We start from the raw sequence: 14,192 nt of genomic DNA, 5'->3' as shown, positions 1-14,192 counted from the left end.
TTTTAGATTAAAAATTAAATCAATCAAATATAATTAATAATTTTCATATAAATAAATTCTAAATAATTAAATTTTTTAGAATGTTTTTTCTTTTTATGTAGATTTCATACTGTGTGCACAGCTCGACACACAATACAACTTATAGTCCGGCCACGCCATTAAAAAATGACGCAGGTCCCACAGCACAATGATAAGCTGTACAAGAGATGCTGTACAAACAGCTTATTCCATTTGTTTACCCTAAAAATTACATTCCCTGTGTGTTAAAAGGAAAGTCAACGACGACAGTGGAAGATACTGCACTTATGATGGAAGAGAGAGAGAGAAGACGAGACCTTGTGATTTAACCAACATAACTTGAATTTGACAACATTCCTTGCCTTTACCCTCTCATCCTCCACCCCGCCTATTGTTACTCCAAACCCTTTGGTTCCTTTCTTTCATTATCTTAGCCTGCAATCAAACAGCTCATTGTATTGGCCGTGACCCACCTACCCATCAAAATCCCTATATTGAGTTGTACCCTTTTTAAAAATTTATTGCAACTTCTGGTTCTGTGGGTGACAATTTGTAGAAATATAGGTGAAAAGTTTCTGTCGGATCAAGAAAACTCAGATCTTAATCGTAATTTTGAGTGTAAGATCGGATATTGGGTTTTTCTTGAATTTGTGATGGGGTGGAAATATAAGGCTGGTCTCTTTTTAATTGCTGCTGTTGTCATCATCTGGGTCTCCTCTGCGGAAGTTACTCAGGTCTGATTTTTTTTCCTGTGATTTTTTCTTTTACTAGTTTAAGGTTTAAAATTTACGTTTCTTTGTTTTCATGGTAATTTTCTGTTGTTATTAGATATGTGTATGGATGTCTTGATTTGTGGAAATGGATTTTCACGTCCATATTTAAATTAATTATTTGTGAGTAATATATTTTCAATGTGCTTGAAGTGTTGTATATTGGACAGGTTGAGATTGTTGCCTTTTTCTCCATGTCTTCCCTGTTATGTTTGATTTTTTTATGTTTTTATTTTTTAGTTGAAGCCCACGTGCTATAATTGCTGGAGTGGCACAGGATTTTTTTACCGAAAAATGTTTAAAGTTACAAATGATGTATTATTATTTTTTTCAGAAATGTGCCTAGTTCATGCTCCCTGTTTTCTGGTTGCTGACCTAGGTATTAATGGAGTTTAGCTTCAAGAAAAAAGGATAGCAAATAATATAACTCATTTAACTGTTGAGATATCTGGATAAAGTGACTGCAATAATCTTATTAGGTGGTGTAACTTACTTGAAACATGGTTTTTATTTTACTGTCAAGGGCGAACAAAAAAAAGCTATCGATTTGTCAAACTGAACTCGAACTTTGATTTTGAAACCGTTGGTTTGGATTCAAATGGTTTCGGTTTTGACCGTTTCAAAACCAAACCAAGCCTTTTGAAAAGGTTTGGCTATGTTTCACATTTAAAAATAGTTTTATACCAAAGCGAATCTTTCACCCAATTTTATATATATATTATTTTCTAGTTGGTTTAGGAAAATAGTAATTTATTTATGATCTAAAGAATATAATTGCAAGCTTCAATTTTATGGTTAAACATCGTATTAATTGATTAGTTTAAGCTTGTATTGAGTCAAAATGTTAGAAATGATACTTTAATGTTTAGAATGTTTCAATGTAAGTGTTATAGTGAAATTTCAAAAAAGTAATTTATTTTTTCACTTGTTTGAATGGTGTTATTTTAAGTAACTAAAACCATGGTTTGAAATCACAACAAAATGCAAAAAGTGGTTTGGTTTTGTTTGGAAAATGAAATGGGGTTTGGTTTGGAATATGGTTGAAAATAGTTCAAAAACTATCCAAATCAAACCGTGTTCAGTCCAAGTAGACTATAAAGAGATTGAGCTAGTATGTTTTCTTACTAGTCATGTCAGGACATTTGGCTTAGCTGGATGTGTGATACGCTATTTTTTAAATGATACGCAGCTTCCCTTGTTGGTGTGCGGCAGTACACAAGATAGCTACATTTACCTTGTCCTACAAGCTTGAAAATATGTAAATGAGCGATGTTGCATTATTTGGGTGTAACGTAATAAATAACTTGAGATAATCAAGTCACCAGAAGCAGCGCATACTTACATTAAGAAAATTGGCTAACAGCAACCCTTTTGGTTGGGAATATCCATATGCACTTTTCAGGATGATTCCTCAACCTTAATCCCAATTACACAAGCAAAAATGCGTGGTTACATTCAGATCAGAAGTGTGGTTTAACATTTATCTTGAAAATAGAAAATTTTATGCATACATGAGCTCACTTGGAAAACAACATGGATGTTCAATCTATATATGCATTAGTCTCCTAACATGGCACTCAGACCCTATAAACATTTGAATAATATCGGGCTTTGTAATCCTCATGTTGTTATGGAAAAATTATCTATATTACTCACACTTCTAACTTATTTTTTCTCTTGATGAGAACTTTGTGTCAATATTTGGTACCTCCCTATGTACAAGTTAATAAAAAGATACATTTATCACCTCCTTTAACGCAAATTTTTTCAGGGTATTTTCACAGACTATAAGCAACCTTTTGCAGTGACATATCTCGGAGCTTCTCTATTGGTGATTTATCTCCCAGTAGCATTTATTAAGGATTGGATACACAATTTCCTGAAGAGACGTACCAGCAAAAGTGTTCAAGGCATAGACAGTGACTCGTGTTCTAGAATTGGCTCTCCTTTAAAGTACATTGGGGGACAGAAAATCTTTGAGATGGAAATTCAAGGATCCCTGAATAGGAAAGACAGTGAAATAGACCTTTCTGTGCAGGAAGAGGGAAGGCCATTAGTTTTTAAACATGGAGATGATAGTAGAAATATTAGACAAGAAAAAGAGGTCACAACCAAAGAAATTGCCACTTATGGATTTTATCTTGCTCCCCTTTGGTTTATTACAGAGGTAAATATCGCGTTGTTGTATTCCCTTCAAATGTGTGCCTAAATTCAAAATATTTTGTTGAATGCCAGACAACTACTGTTGCTGATTGAACCTATGTCTTGACCAATTTTAATTTTAATTTTGGGAAAATTATGTTAAAAAGGAAGAAATTTCAGAATTGATTTCACTTTTTACATGCCCTTGTGCAATCGTTAGATGTATTTTTATCATACTTTCTTTCTGGAAATATTTAAATTTACTCATATTCTTCTCTTTTGCAGTATTTATCAAATGCTGCACTTGCTCGTACAAGTGTTGCAAGTACTACAGTTTTGTCTTCTACATCAGGGTTGTTCACTCTTTTTATTGGGGCATTTTTGGGCCAAGATTCCTTAAATATGGCAAAGGTAGTTGCTGTTTTTGTAAGCATGACAGGGGTTGCCATGACAACCTTAGGTAAAACTTGGGCCACCGATGACTCACAACTTAATTCTTCTACGTAAGTCTCTACTTCATTTAGTATGCGCGTAAATGTCCTTATCATTTTATCCTTGCACACACTTTTATGTCTTCCTCAGTTTTCATTTTCAATTGCATGTTTCAGGGAATTGACTGACAGTTCAACTTTTTGTTTCTTTTAAAGAAGCGGAAAGCGCTCTCTTGTCGGGGATATTTTTGGCCTTCTATCAGCTATGACTTATGGGCTATTTACAGGTGTGTCATTCTTTGTCATACGAATTGAATGAAATTAAGATCAACGTGGAAATTTCTGATGGCAACTATCGTTAATGCTCGTTTTCAAATTTCTGCAGTACTTCTCAAAAAGTTTTCTGGAGAGGAAGGAGAGAGGGTTGATGTGCAGAAGTTGTTTGGATATGTTGGATTATTTACACTGGTGGCACTTTGGTGGCTTGGTAAGATATTTTCATTTTCTTTCTTGTTTTGCTGGGCTAACTAATTTTCCTTTAAACACAATTTCTCATGTTTCTTTTGAGTTCATTTTTGTCATAATCATTCTCTTCACTTTGTCATATATTTTTATCTTCTACTATCCACTAATATATTAAACTCAGTTTAATTACTTGAACTCCAATGTTATCTGATTATTGCCATTGTTAGTCACAGGTATCTACAACTCTTCGTTGTGCTAAAATGGAAGATACTGTTATTCCTTGGATTTCTCATGCATTATTTGAGCTTTTTTGTGATGTTCATTCTATGTAGTTAGATATTTTTCTTCTCTCATCCATAACAAATAATTATTTACATATATTCCAATCTTGTTTCAGTATGGCCATTAACAGCCTTGGGTATAGAACCTAAATTTACAATTCCTCACTCTGCTAAAATGGATGAAGTCGTTATTGCCAATGGACTAATAGGAAGTGTTCTCTCTGACTACTTTTGGTATGTGAAACATTTATTCTTACTGAGAAGTTTTTTTCGTCAATATTTTTTTGTCGTAAATAATAGTTTACCCTTTTCTCTTTAGGGCCTTGTGCGTTGTTTGGACTACGCCACTTGTTGCCACATTGGGCATGTCTCTTACCATTCCTCTTGCTATGGTGGCTGACATGGTTATTCATGGACGTCACTATTCTGCCATATATATTCTTGGTTCAGCTCAGGTAATACCATTTACGGAAGGAAGGAAAGCTGGTGAATAAAATCACGTCCAGAATATGTGAACACGCTCGTATTCTACATGAACTATTATTGCATGTATATAGTACTGAACACAAGTTGATGGTATGATGAAGAAATTTTAGTTTGTTTTTATTCCTTAATAATGCCGAGTATTGTCTAATCCTTTCTTACCAACATGCAGTTAGTATATGCAATGTTTTGCCTCAAATTTTTTATACATTCCATTTGCACATGACTTATGTATGAATTAATTTTTATCTCTCTTTAAATTAAATACACAGCGTGTTATGTCCTACTGTAACTCTTGATTGTCGGATGCTTAATTTCTCATCTTTTCTTTGAAAATGACGTGACAGGTATTTCTAGGTTTTGTGATAGCTAATCTTTCTGATTGGTTCAAGAAAAAAATGGGGTTATGACAGAAAGTTACGAGGTTCGAGGTTAGTCTAGAGATCGTAATGTTTGGCTTGTAGCATTTTTCGTCTCATACAAGACAGAAGAATTGGTGGTCGTTTCTTAGCTATGAGAAAGTTAAATTCTTTTATCTTTGATGGACCTGAAAAAGTTTGTCCAAGGTTTCCATGTTTTTAGTTTGTTTCATGCTTGAAATAGACTTGAATATTTGTACAAAATTTGTTCAATTGTTAATAGTACACTGTATTCTTCAATTAATCACAGATGGAATGACTTGTGTCCCGTCCTTTTCTGAAAAAGGAAAAAAATTGTGTTTTGAGACAAATACATGTATATATAGGCCTATGCGTTTGAAATGAACGATTGAGATCAATCTAATCCTAGGGCCAGATTTGAACCTGTAGAGGCCACTAATTCTTGGTGCTATGGTTACACACTTACACAATCTCAAATACAACATTCAGCTATAAATATGGATTGTGCTACACGTACATTAAGGCAAGGGTTCACCTCCATACAAGATGAATGGACACCACATTATGTACGAGTAGCATATTTCATGAGGAAAATTTTACTAGTACATAATTATTACACATAATTGTGTCTATAATGTAATGTGGCAATCATTTTGTTGTTGATGTGCAATCGTGAGATTTGAAATAAAGGTTGGATCCAGTGCCACGTGTAATTATGGACACTATTATGTAGAGAATTATGTATAAGTATCACTTCTCATTCCATAAAATATTTCTTTGCCTTCTAATTAAAAGTTTCAAGTCTTATAAAGTTATTCATGATTGGTTAGGAATATTCTCAGTTCGTATGGAGTGAGTACGATTGTTCTACATGTACATAATGAATTTATACAATGGTTTACGTACACATTATGTGGTAGGATATGATTGTATCATAATTTTTTCAACCAAATAAAAAATGAACTTTCTCATTTTCTCTTTGACAATTCATCTGTATGTAAATAATTCTATAACTGTTTATGTCCAAGTAGTATTATTCGAACGAAATCTCTCCACCCGAATGGTAACCGGAATGTGGACGAAATTCTAGTTCCCTGAATCTTTATAATTTAATTTATTTTTATATTTTCAAATTAAATTCATATTTGAAAAAATAAAAAGTAATAGTAATAAATAAATAAATAAATAAATAATCATACGAGGCAATAAATGGAATTTTTTCAATCCTCGCCCTGCATTGCCCCTTCCTATTCCCAAACCCCGCTCTATGTAAATCCCCGGTTGAGCAGGGATGGTAATAATTAACTCGATTCCATTGCCATCCTATACCTGGTGCCTTTTGTCCTGGTCGAAGCATTCAATCTAGCATCAAAGATTTGCACTATATTGTAGTTGGAGCAGGATCGGCATGCCCCACCCGTGGTCGTGCAGGGTCGGGGTTGCAAAGGGCCATGTCGACCTTTTAACATCCTTATATTTGACACAAATATGATAAAACACAAACGTATAATTTTGATTTTCCTTTTTAAATTCATTTTTACTTTTGCAAAATCTCATTTAAAATTAATTTAGAATGCTACAATAACAAATATTTGAACTTCTGTTTGCATCCTTTTTATATAGAAAAAAAGTAGTTAACCCTTCCGTGGACCAATCCTGCGCAAAAATTTGGATTTTCCAGTTCTCCTTATTCTCCGTCTCCCTCTCACTCACCCAAATTCCGATGGGAGGTGTACCACGCAATCACACGTTGATCTTTCTCTCGCTAATATTGCTTATTTTGCCTGCGGCACTTGCGATCTCTTCTGAGTACTATGTTATCCATCTTCTTTTACTCATAATCTTATTTTTACATTTTTTCGATGAATTATTTTCCTGAGAGTTTAATTCACTTATTTTCTTGAATTACAATGTTTATTTTAAGAAATTCTTTATTCTTTTATTAACTCTAAATTAAAAATATTTTTTCCATTTTGATCTTGACAGGAATGTCGAGGGATATAGCATAAATGGTCAAGTCAAATTTTCTGGTATGATTTCATTTTGGTGCTTAAAGTAATGGGTTATGGATTTTATTTTCTTGGAATTGTTGAAGGAGTTCTGAATGTTGGCCTCTATAAACTGTTCTTGAAAATTTTGGTTGTTATTCAAGAAATTGAATTATCATAAAGTGTAAGCTAGCTAGTTTAAATTATAATTCGCAGTTTATTTGTGTGATGGATTTAGGAAATTTTGGCTAAATGCGAAATCTTGATCTAACTGGATACAGAAAATTAAAAAATGGAATGGATACGACAACAGTATTGAATGTGACTTAAAACAGTGCAACTCAAAATTTCAGTTGCTGTTTGGCGTTCATTTGTCTCATCTAGGCTTCAGGTTCAGGATGATCACTTTTTTGGTTTTTGTATTTGTTGAACATATACTATTAGAGAAGATGTGTTGCATATCGACAGAAAAGTGACCTTAATTGACATTCTGAATCATAGTTTTATGTTGTGCGAATTGAGAAAATGGTGAAGATGTGGTTTAGGATGCAAATTGAGAACTCCATTAAATTGCTTGGTGAAGTTAGATGTTTCTTTGCCTTTAGAAATGTCTAGGAAACTAGATTGCTCAAAATGTCAGTTGCTGCTGATATACTAAAACTAAATTGTGGTTAACAATAATTGTCTTATTGACATGAAATTTCATATGAAAAGGGTTGATTTGTATGCTAAATTGTTTATTTTTATGAGTTTTAAGACTTTTTCCGGTAAAACTGCAATTGGAAAGCAATTGGAAACTTCTGTGATGGGCCAGCTGTTAAATAGAACACTGATCATGTATATGCAGAGGTGATATAATTCCAATTCTCCATGTTGTTATATTTCTTGTCTTGTTGTATCAAAAACCTCTTAAGAAATTTATAAGTGCTGGAATCAAGAGATGACACCATAATGGTAGTGAGAGTTGATGTAATTGAATAAAAAAATATGCGAGGAACTTAGCCCCTGTTTGGCCCACATTCTCTTTCTCATTCTTTTTCTCTCTCTTATTTTCAACCACACAATCTTTCATACAATAATATTACACGTAAATCAAAAACTTTCCGTTCTTTTTCAACCACATATTATAAAAATAAAAATAAATAAAAAAAACATTATTCCAACCATTAAAATTTGAAAAGAATGGGGGCCAAACAGGGGCTTAATAATATCAAACTGTTATTACTCCCTCTAGTCTGAATATGTGGGAGTAATTGATTTAATATTGAACATTTTATATACCAGTTAAAAGAACAAGTATAAGGTTGAAGATATAACATTTATACGTGCCATTTGTGGAAATCTTGATCATGTGAAATTCTTAATAGTTGGCAAGGTGATACTTCCACTTGAATGTGAGGTTGAATTTATTTATTAACTTTGAAAAGAAAAACGACATCAGCCACTTTCCATTAGGGCTCTCATGTGAAATGAATTCCAATCTTTAGTAGATAAAATAAAAGCTAGTCTACTTTCCTGCCTCTTCAACGATAACATCCATGTTTTCGTATCGTATTTTTGCACAAATTTGTGAAGGAAATTATTTTAAGCATTGGTTGCTAATATATATACCTTGTTGCTTGAAAGATTTTATGACATTCATATTCATTTTATTTCATTGGGCTAACTCTAATTTTTCTCCATAATGTTGTGTTTAACTAGGTAGCATAACTGGACCCGGTCTTCCGCCAAAAATATCAAATGTCAAAGTTATACTTAATGGTGGACAAAGAGTTTCTTTTTTAAGGCCTGATGGATATTTTTCATTGTATCCTATCATATTTGTCTCTCTGCACTGAGTTAATCAAGTAACTTTGCCTTTGACTCAGCATATTTGATTTAGTTTTATACTTATGTTTGAACTTGGGACTGCATCACATTCTTGTGGGTTTGTTGTGGGAAACTGGAATCAGCACCATATATTTTAAAGGTTATGAGTGGGATCCCGAAATATTATTACATTTATGATCTATGTTGCTCGGACTCGGGTGCGGGTGTCGGATATGGGTACATATTTAGAGGTCGGATTCTTCTCATTTTTAAAATTAAGATATGGGGATACGGTTAAAAAGGATCCGAATTGTGGATATGGGTACGAGGATACGTCCTACAATTTTTTTAAAAATTGTTCAATTAAAGTACACAACAACAATATTAAAGCAAAAAGGCAAATTACCACAATACAAATGTTTCATATAATGATAAAAATCCAAATTCAAACAAAACATAATTTAAAATAAAGTTAAACATCCAAAATGTTACAACTTCAAAATAAGTTTTCCACTTGAAATCAAACTAAACTAGCATTCCCAATCAAGCTCTACTCCTCTTCTTCATCAAACGTCATTGCCTCCAATTCTGGCTCATCAAGGGATAGTTCCACCATCTCAATGATACCTTGTCCATCCAATTCAATTTGATCAACGCCTACAAAAAATATAGATATATAAATATTAATGTAAAAAAATTAGATATCTAAAAAAACCAAAGAATATAAGAATATTGTATACATACACAAATCCCAATATTTTGTTGGCCCATCTTTGTACTCTTCTTCTTTTCGTGACAGGAGTCGAAGATTACAATGAACAAATACCAAGTCTTCCGCCCTACTCGATGCTAGTTTGTTTCTCTTGATACTCTGGATGAGTGAATACGTGCTCCAATTTCGCTCACAACAAGAAGAGGATGCCGGTTGCGAGAGCAATTTAAATGCTAGAGATTGCAACAAAGGTATCGAAGAACCATGATTGGCCCACCAAGAGATTGGCTCTTCGTACATTCTTGCATCAATCACATGGGGTTGATTGAAATACTCCGATCCAGTAGAAAAGGACCCAAATTCAGCATATGCTTTCCTCAAATCAGCCGGATTTTCAAACAACCTTTTGAAGCATTTGCTTCTATTCATTGAAACTTCTTCATCTTCATGTGGTGCAATTCTTTGAATTCCGTTACTTCCATCTTGAAGCCAAGATTCATTATAATACTTAGGAACCAAAGAGTGTGCCATACAAAGCAAAGGAGTGTTACTCTTATTCCATCTACTCTCCAAAACTTGATGAATAGCATCAAAAAAATCTGAATGCCCAGAAACTATATCTAGCCCCTCGTGCTCAAATACAATCTTTTTCACATTTTCAATCATTGTATCCCACATATCATATGTTAAATGAAAAATTGGAGAATCAGTATCAGCAACTCGTAACATATTATAAATAGGCTCAGTGAAAGATAAAAAATAATCCAAATTATCCCACCAAACGTCATTGACTACACACGTTTTCACTTCTTGTGATTTGCCTTCATTATTCCCGTCCCTATAAATTCTCCAATCTGAATCCATCACCATTTTCTCAAGCGCTGGCCTAACTTCTCTTAATCGTTTACTCATTACAATAGCAGATGCAAATCTTGTAGTAGCCACCCTCAACAAACACAACTTAGAATATTTATTGTATATAGCTAATGCCATTCCATGATTAACAATAAAATTACGAATGTTTTCCACATCACTCACCAAATCAGCAATCCACTTACAATATGCATACTGTGGTGATTTTTCAGATGGATCACATATGCTTTTCAAAGCCAAATTCAGACTATGTACCACACAAGGAGTCCAAAAGATATGAGGATACTTTGTTTCAATGCTTAGTCCAGCAGATTTATAGTTGGCAGCATTGTCAGTGATGATTTGAACAACATTTGAGCTTCCAATTTGCTTGATTGCATCCATAAACATTGCTGCCACGTATTCTCCATCTTTTATATTGCCACTTGCATCAATTGCTTTAATAAACATGGCTCCCCCTGCAGATGCTCCCATCACATTTATAAGAGGTCTCCTTTGTTTATCCGACCAGCCATCAGAAACAATAGACACTCCCTTTTTCCTCCATGAATCTCTAATAGGCTGAAGTTTTCTGTTGATATTCTCCTTCTCCTGTGCAAGCAATGTTGTACGCAGCCGGTTATAAGTAGGAGGGGTATAACCAGCCACATTACTATTGGCCAAAGTTCTACAAAACTGTCTGAAGTAAGGAGATTTTGCAAAATTGAAGGATAACGCACTGGCATAAAACATTCTGGCAGCCTCTTTATCAGCAGTGTCCCTTTGCGCCATGTTGAAAGTCTTTTCTAAAGGTCCAAGCTGTCCTCTTTTCTTCTTCATTTTCTGCTGCAGTAAATCAGAATCACTGGGCAGTGAGACATATTCAACCCTTTTCCTTTCGTTAATCTCATCTTGTAATTTTTTCCTCTCAACTGGCTCGTGTTCCCTTTTGATTGATTGATGAATGTCATCTGTTATGACTTTACAACACTCGACTCCTTGATTTGGAAGTTTTAGCAAATGAGCCTTCACTTTAGTGTAAGATCCAGTCACTTTTTTATTGCAATAGTTGCAACTCCAAGTCCGATTTTCGCCTCCGCTCACTGCTACGGTCAGTACCTTCACATGGTTCCATAGTGGCTTATCATCGAATTGATTTGCACGAAGATTTGAGGGTCGTTGAGGTGTTTCTAGTGTAGAGTTAGATGGATTCATACTTGAAAATTAGGAGTAAGCAATATTCTGGAAATTTTTGATTGAATTTTCGATTGAAGAAAATAATTTTCTGTAGAGGAAGATGAAAAATGTGGAGTTTTCTGGTGCAAAAATTCCAAGAAGGCAGATAAAACGTCTTTTGCAATTCCAAATGTCCTTTGCAATTCCAAGAGTTGACCCATTATAGGAAGAATCTTCAAATCTGGTGCAATTTATGGGGAAAGAGACTAACTCATCAAATAGCAATTAATGCACCAGAAATTTTGTCTCGGCCAAAGCTCCAACCCTCATCTTCCTTGTCTACCTGTCTGCAATTACAGGTTAAATGCTGCTGCCATTTTCATTCCTCCATTTCCAGCCGTGTCCGAGTTCAAAGCCGAGTATCCGACCCGTATCCCGTATCCGTATCCGTGTCGTGTCGTGCCGACACGGATACTTGGCCAAAAATGGAGAGTCCGAGCAACATAGTTTATGATAGCATGCTAAAAATTAATATGTACGCATTTCTTTGACTACTGTTCGTCAAGCCATAATGTGCCAGCAGGGACTCATCTTATTGAAGTGGCTGCTGTTGGTTATTTCTTCTCTCCAGTGAGCTTCTTAACTCTTGGATTTTTCTTGTACTTAATCAATTCGTTAACTTAATATGGCCCATAAATCCCATCTTGGCTGCCAGGTCCGGGTTGATGTGAGTGCAAGAAACCCGGGCAAGGTTCAGGCAGCTCTGACAGAGAACAGGAGAGTATTGAGTGAGCTTGTTTTGGAGCCGTTGAGAGAGGAACAGTATTATGAGGTGCGAACAGATTGACCTCTTCTCCGGTTATATTCTATTTGTAATAATTATTCTGAAAAAAAAATAAAAAAATTGCGTACTTTTTGCCATCTTTTCTTCATTTTTTTCCTTTTGCAGATAAGAGAACCATTCTCCATAATGTCTATTGTGAAGAGCCCAATGGGTCTAATGGTTGGATTTATGGCGATTGTGATGTTTTTGATGCCCAAACTAGTAGGTAAGTGTGATACACTACAGCTCCATTATTTTCTATTGAATCGCCCACATACAGTTTGCTTATTGCTAATGTCCATTGCTGTAGATATATTTTACATTTCAATAACCGTGGTGCATTTATTTATGAATTGGTCTTTTCTGACTGCTTTGAGTTAAAAAAAAGTAAACTTGCAGATTGTAATGGTGCACATTGATCATCATATATTGTTTGCCATCTACTCAATTGCTCCTTCCTGTCCAATAAAGTACAAATCTGGGGTTGGGTAAAAATTAGTTAGATGTGCTCCTATAATTATGCATGCAACGCTCATACAAATGCTACTTTTTATCCGCTAGTCTTATCGAGTAGGAATGTGCAATACAAAAGATGATTTCCGGCTCCCCCTAATGGAATATGAACATCTGGTGTCAATACATGGGGTTTTAGTTTCAAATCTCAGTGCCTCTTTTTAGTTGGCAATTTAGGGACAGTTGTATAGAACATTAAATTCCCTAATTGTTCAACACTGTATAATTATATATTGGAACATCCCATAATTTTCTGTTATTTATACTCGAAGAAAGGCTTGTTTCCACACATTTTCTGGACAATAAATTGTAGCAAATAAGTTGTAGTTACTCCTATCCACATGGGGAACACTACTAGGTATAGGCTTTGTGGCACGTCGACCAAACTGACAATTCATGCATTGTTTTGTTACCTATCTATTCTTAGAAAGCAATGTGGATTTCAAAGGGAGTGTGAATCGCTCATAATAATATTCTTGTTTCAGATGCGGAAGAAATGAAGCGAGCACAGGAGGAAATGAGAAACCAAGGTACTCCCTCTCTTGCAAACTTTTTAGCAGGAGCACAGAGAACCAGTTAAACATTGTAAGGCATATATTTAGAGAAAGTTGTAACAATATTGAAAACTTTCTATGGAACAATGCCTTTTTTGTTGTTATCTGATACTCGCTGTGTTATAAAACCTACCAATATCTGATGTATTTGATCACATTTTCTTTGTAACCTATTTCTTCAATTTTAAGGCTCGTTTGGCAGGACTTTTGAAATGTCAAGAGTTGCTTCTAAGATTAAGAACCTATTTTTAAACATGTTTAAATAATCTTCTGGAAGTAATTTTTTTGTTTAAAAAAGCTTTTAGATGAAGATGACATTGTAGCTTCCTTGGAAAGCTCTTTTATAAGAAACAAAAGTAAAAGTAATCTTGTCAAATGGGCGTTATTAATGCTGAATTAAATTTTTTACGAGGTTACTTATGTTGATGATCCGAGAGAACGTTAAGGGCTTTGATGTAGTAAGAGGATATAATAGGACTGCATTAGAAAGGGTGGAGCGATGAGAAGATAGGGGTTGATCTTCTTTTCGCATTGAATGAACTAGTTTCATTTTTGGACATGTTTAATACATTACTATACATTGTAAAATAGTCGAGCTTTCTTTTCTACTCCTGAGTACAGCGATATATTTTTTACCGTACATGCCTTGAAATTTGTGAAAATTAATTTCCAAACTCGACTGGGAGAAAAAGCGTTGGGCACGATGCTAATACTTGTCGAAATCGCATCAGATGGATGGTTTGGTTTGCCTCCACTTTCATACCTGATTGAGGGACATGCACCAACGTTGTCAAC

The 14,192-nt window shown here is 34.6% G+C and overlaps 2 protein-coding genes across 4 annotated transcripts; both read left to right on the top strand.

Annotated features, from left to right (window-relative positions):
• The first annotated feature begins 247 nt into the window (after positions 1-247).
• Positions 248-5,277, top strand: LOC111375761 (thiamine-repressible mitochondrial transport protein THI74-like). 3 transcript variants are annotated; one of them, XR_002699358.1, is made up of 8 exons: positions 248-752; positions 2,560-2,955; positions 3,216-3,433; positions 3,578-3,648; positions 3,747-3,848; positions 4,224-4,341; positions 4,427-4,683; positions 4,938-5,277. XR_002699358.1 is itself a non-coding variant. In XM_022998631.1 (8 exons), exons 1-8 carry the CDS (start codon positions 672-674, stop codon positions 4,998-5,000), a joined length of 1,182 nt encoding a protein of 393 aa, XP_022854399.1. In that variant the 5' UTR covers positions 248-671; the 3' UTR covers positions 5,001-5,277. The 3 variants fall into 3 exon arrangements, 2 of the variants coding, with proteins under 2 accessions (XP_022854399.1, XP_022854398.1); XM_022998631.1 differs by having other exon boundaries at positions 3,581-3,648; positions 4,427-4,562; XM_022998630.1 differs by having other exon boundaries at positions 249-752; positions 4,427-4,562.
• Positions 5,278-6,591: 1,314 nt separating this feature from the next.
• LOC111375760 (ER membrane protein complex subunit 7 homolog) lies at positions 6,592-13,610 on the top strand. The gene is made up of 7 exons (XM_022998629.1): positions 6,592-6,779; positions 6,957-7,000; positions 8,660-8,765; positions 12,074-12,137; positions 12,223-12,339; positions 12,457-12,556; positions 13,329-13,610. The coding sequence occupies exons 1-7, from the start codon at positions 6,694-6,696 to the stop codon at positions 13,421-13,423; spliced, it is 612 nt and encodes a 203-aa protein (XP_022854397.1). The 5' UTR covers positions 6,592-6,693; the 3' UTR covers positions 13,424-13,610.
• The last annotated feature ends 582 nt before the right edge of the window (positions 13,611-14,192 follow it).

This window comes from Olea europaea, unplaced genomic scaffold (assembly GCF_002742605.1).
Source record: "Olea europaea var. sylvestris unplaced genomic scaffold, O_europaea_v1 scaffold1412, whole genome shotgun sequence".
NCBI lineage: Eukaryota > Viridiplantae > Streptophyta > Magnoliopsida > Lamiales > Oleaceae > Olea > Olea europaea.
Note: the sequence above shows the minus strand (reverse complement) of the source record. Positions and strands in the feature narration are given on the sequence as shown.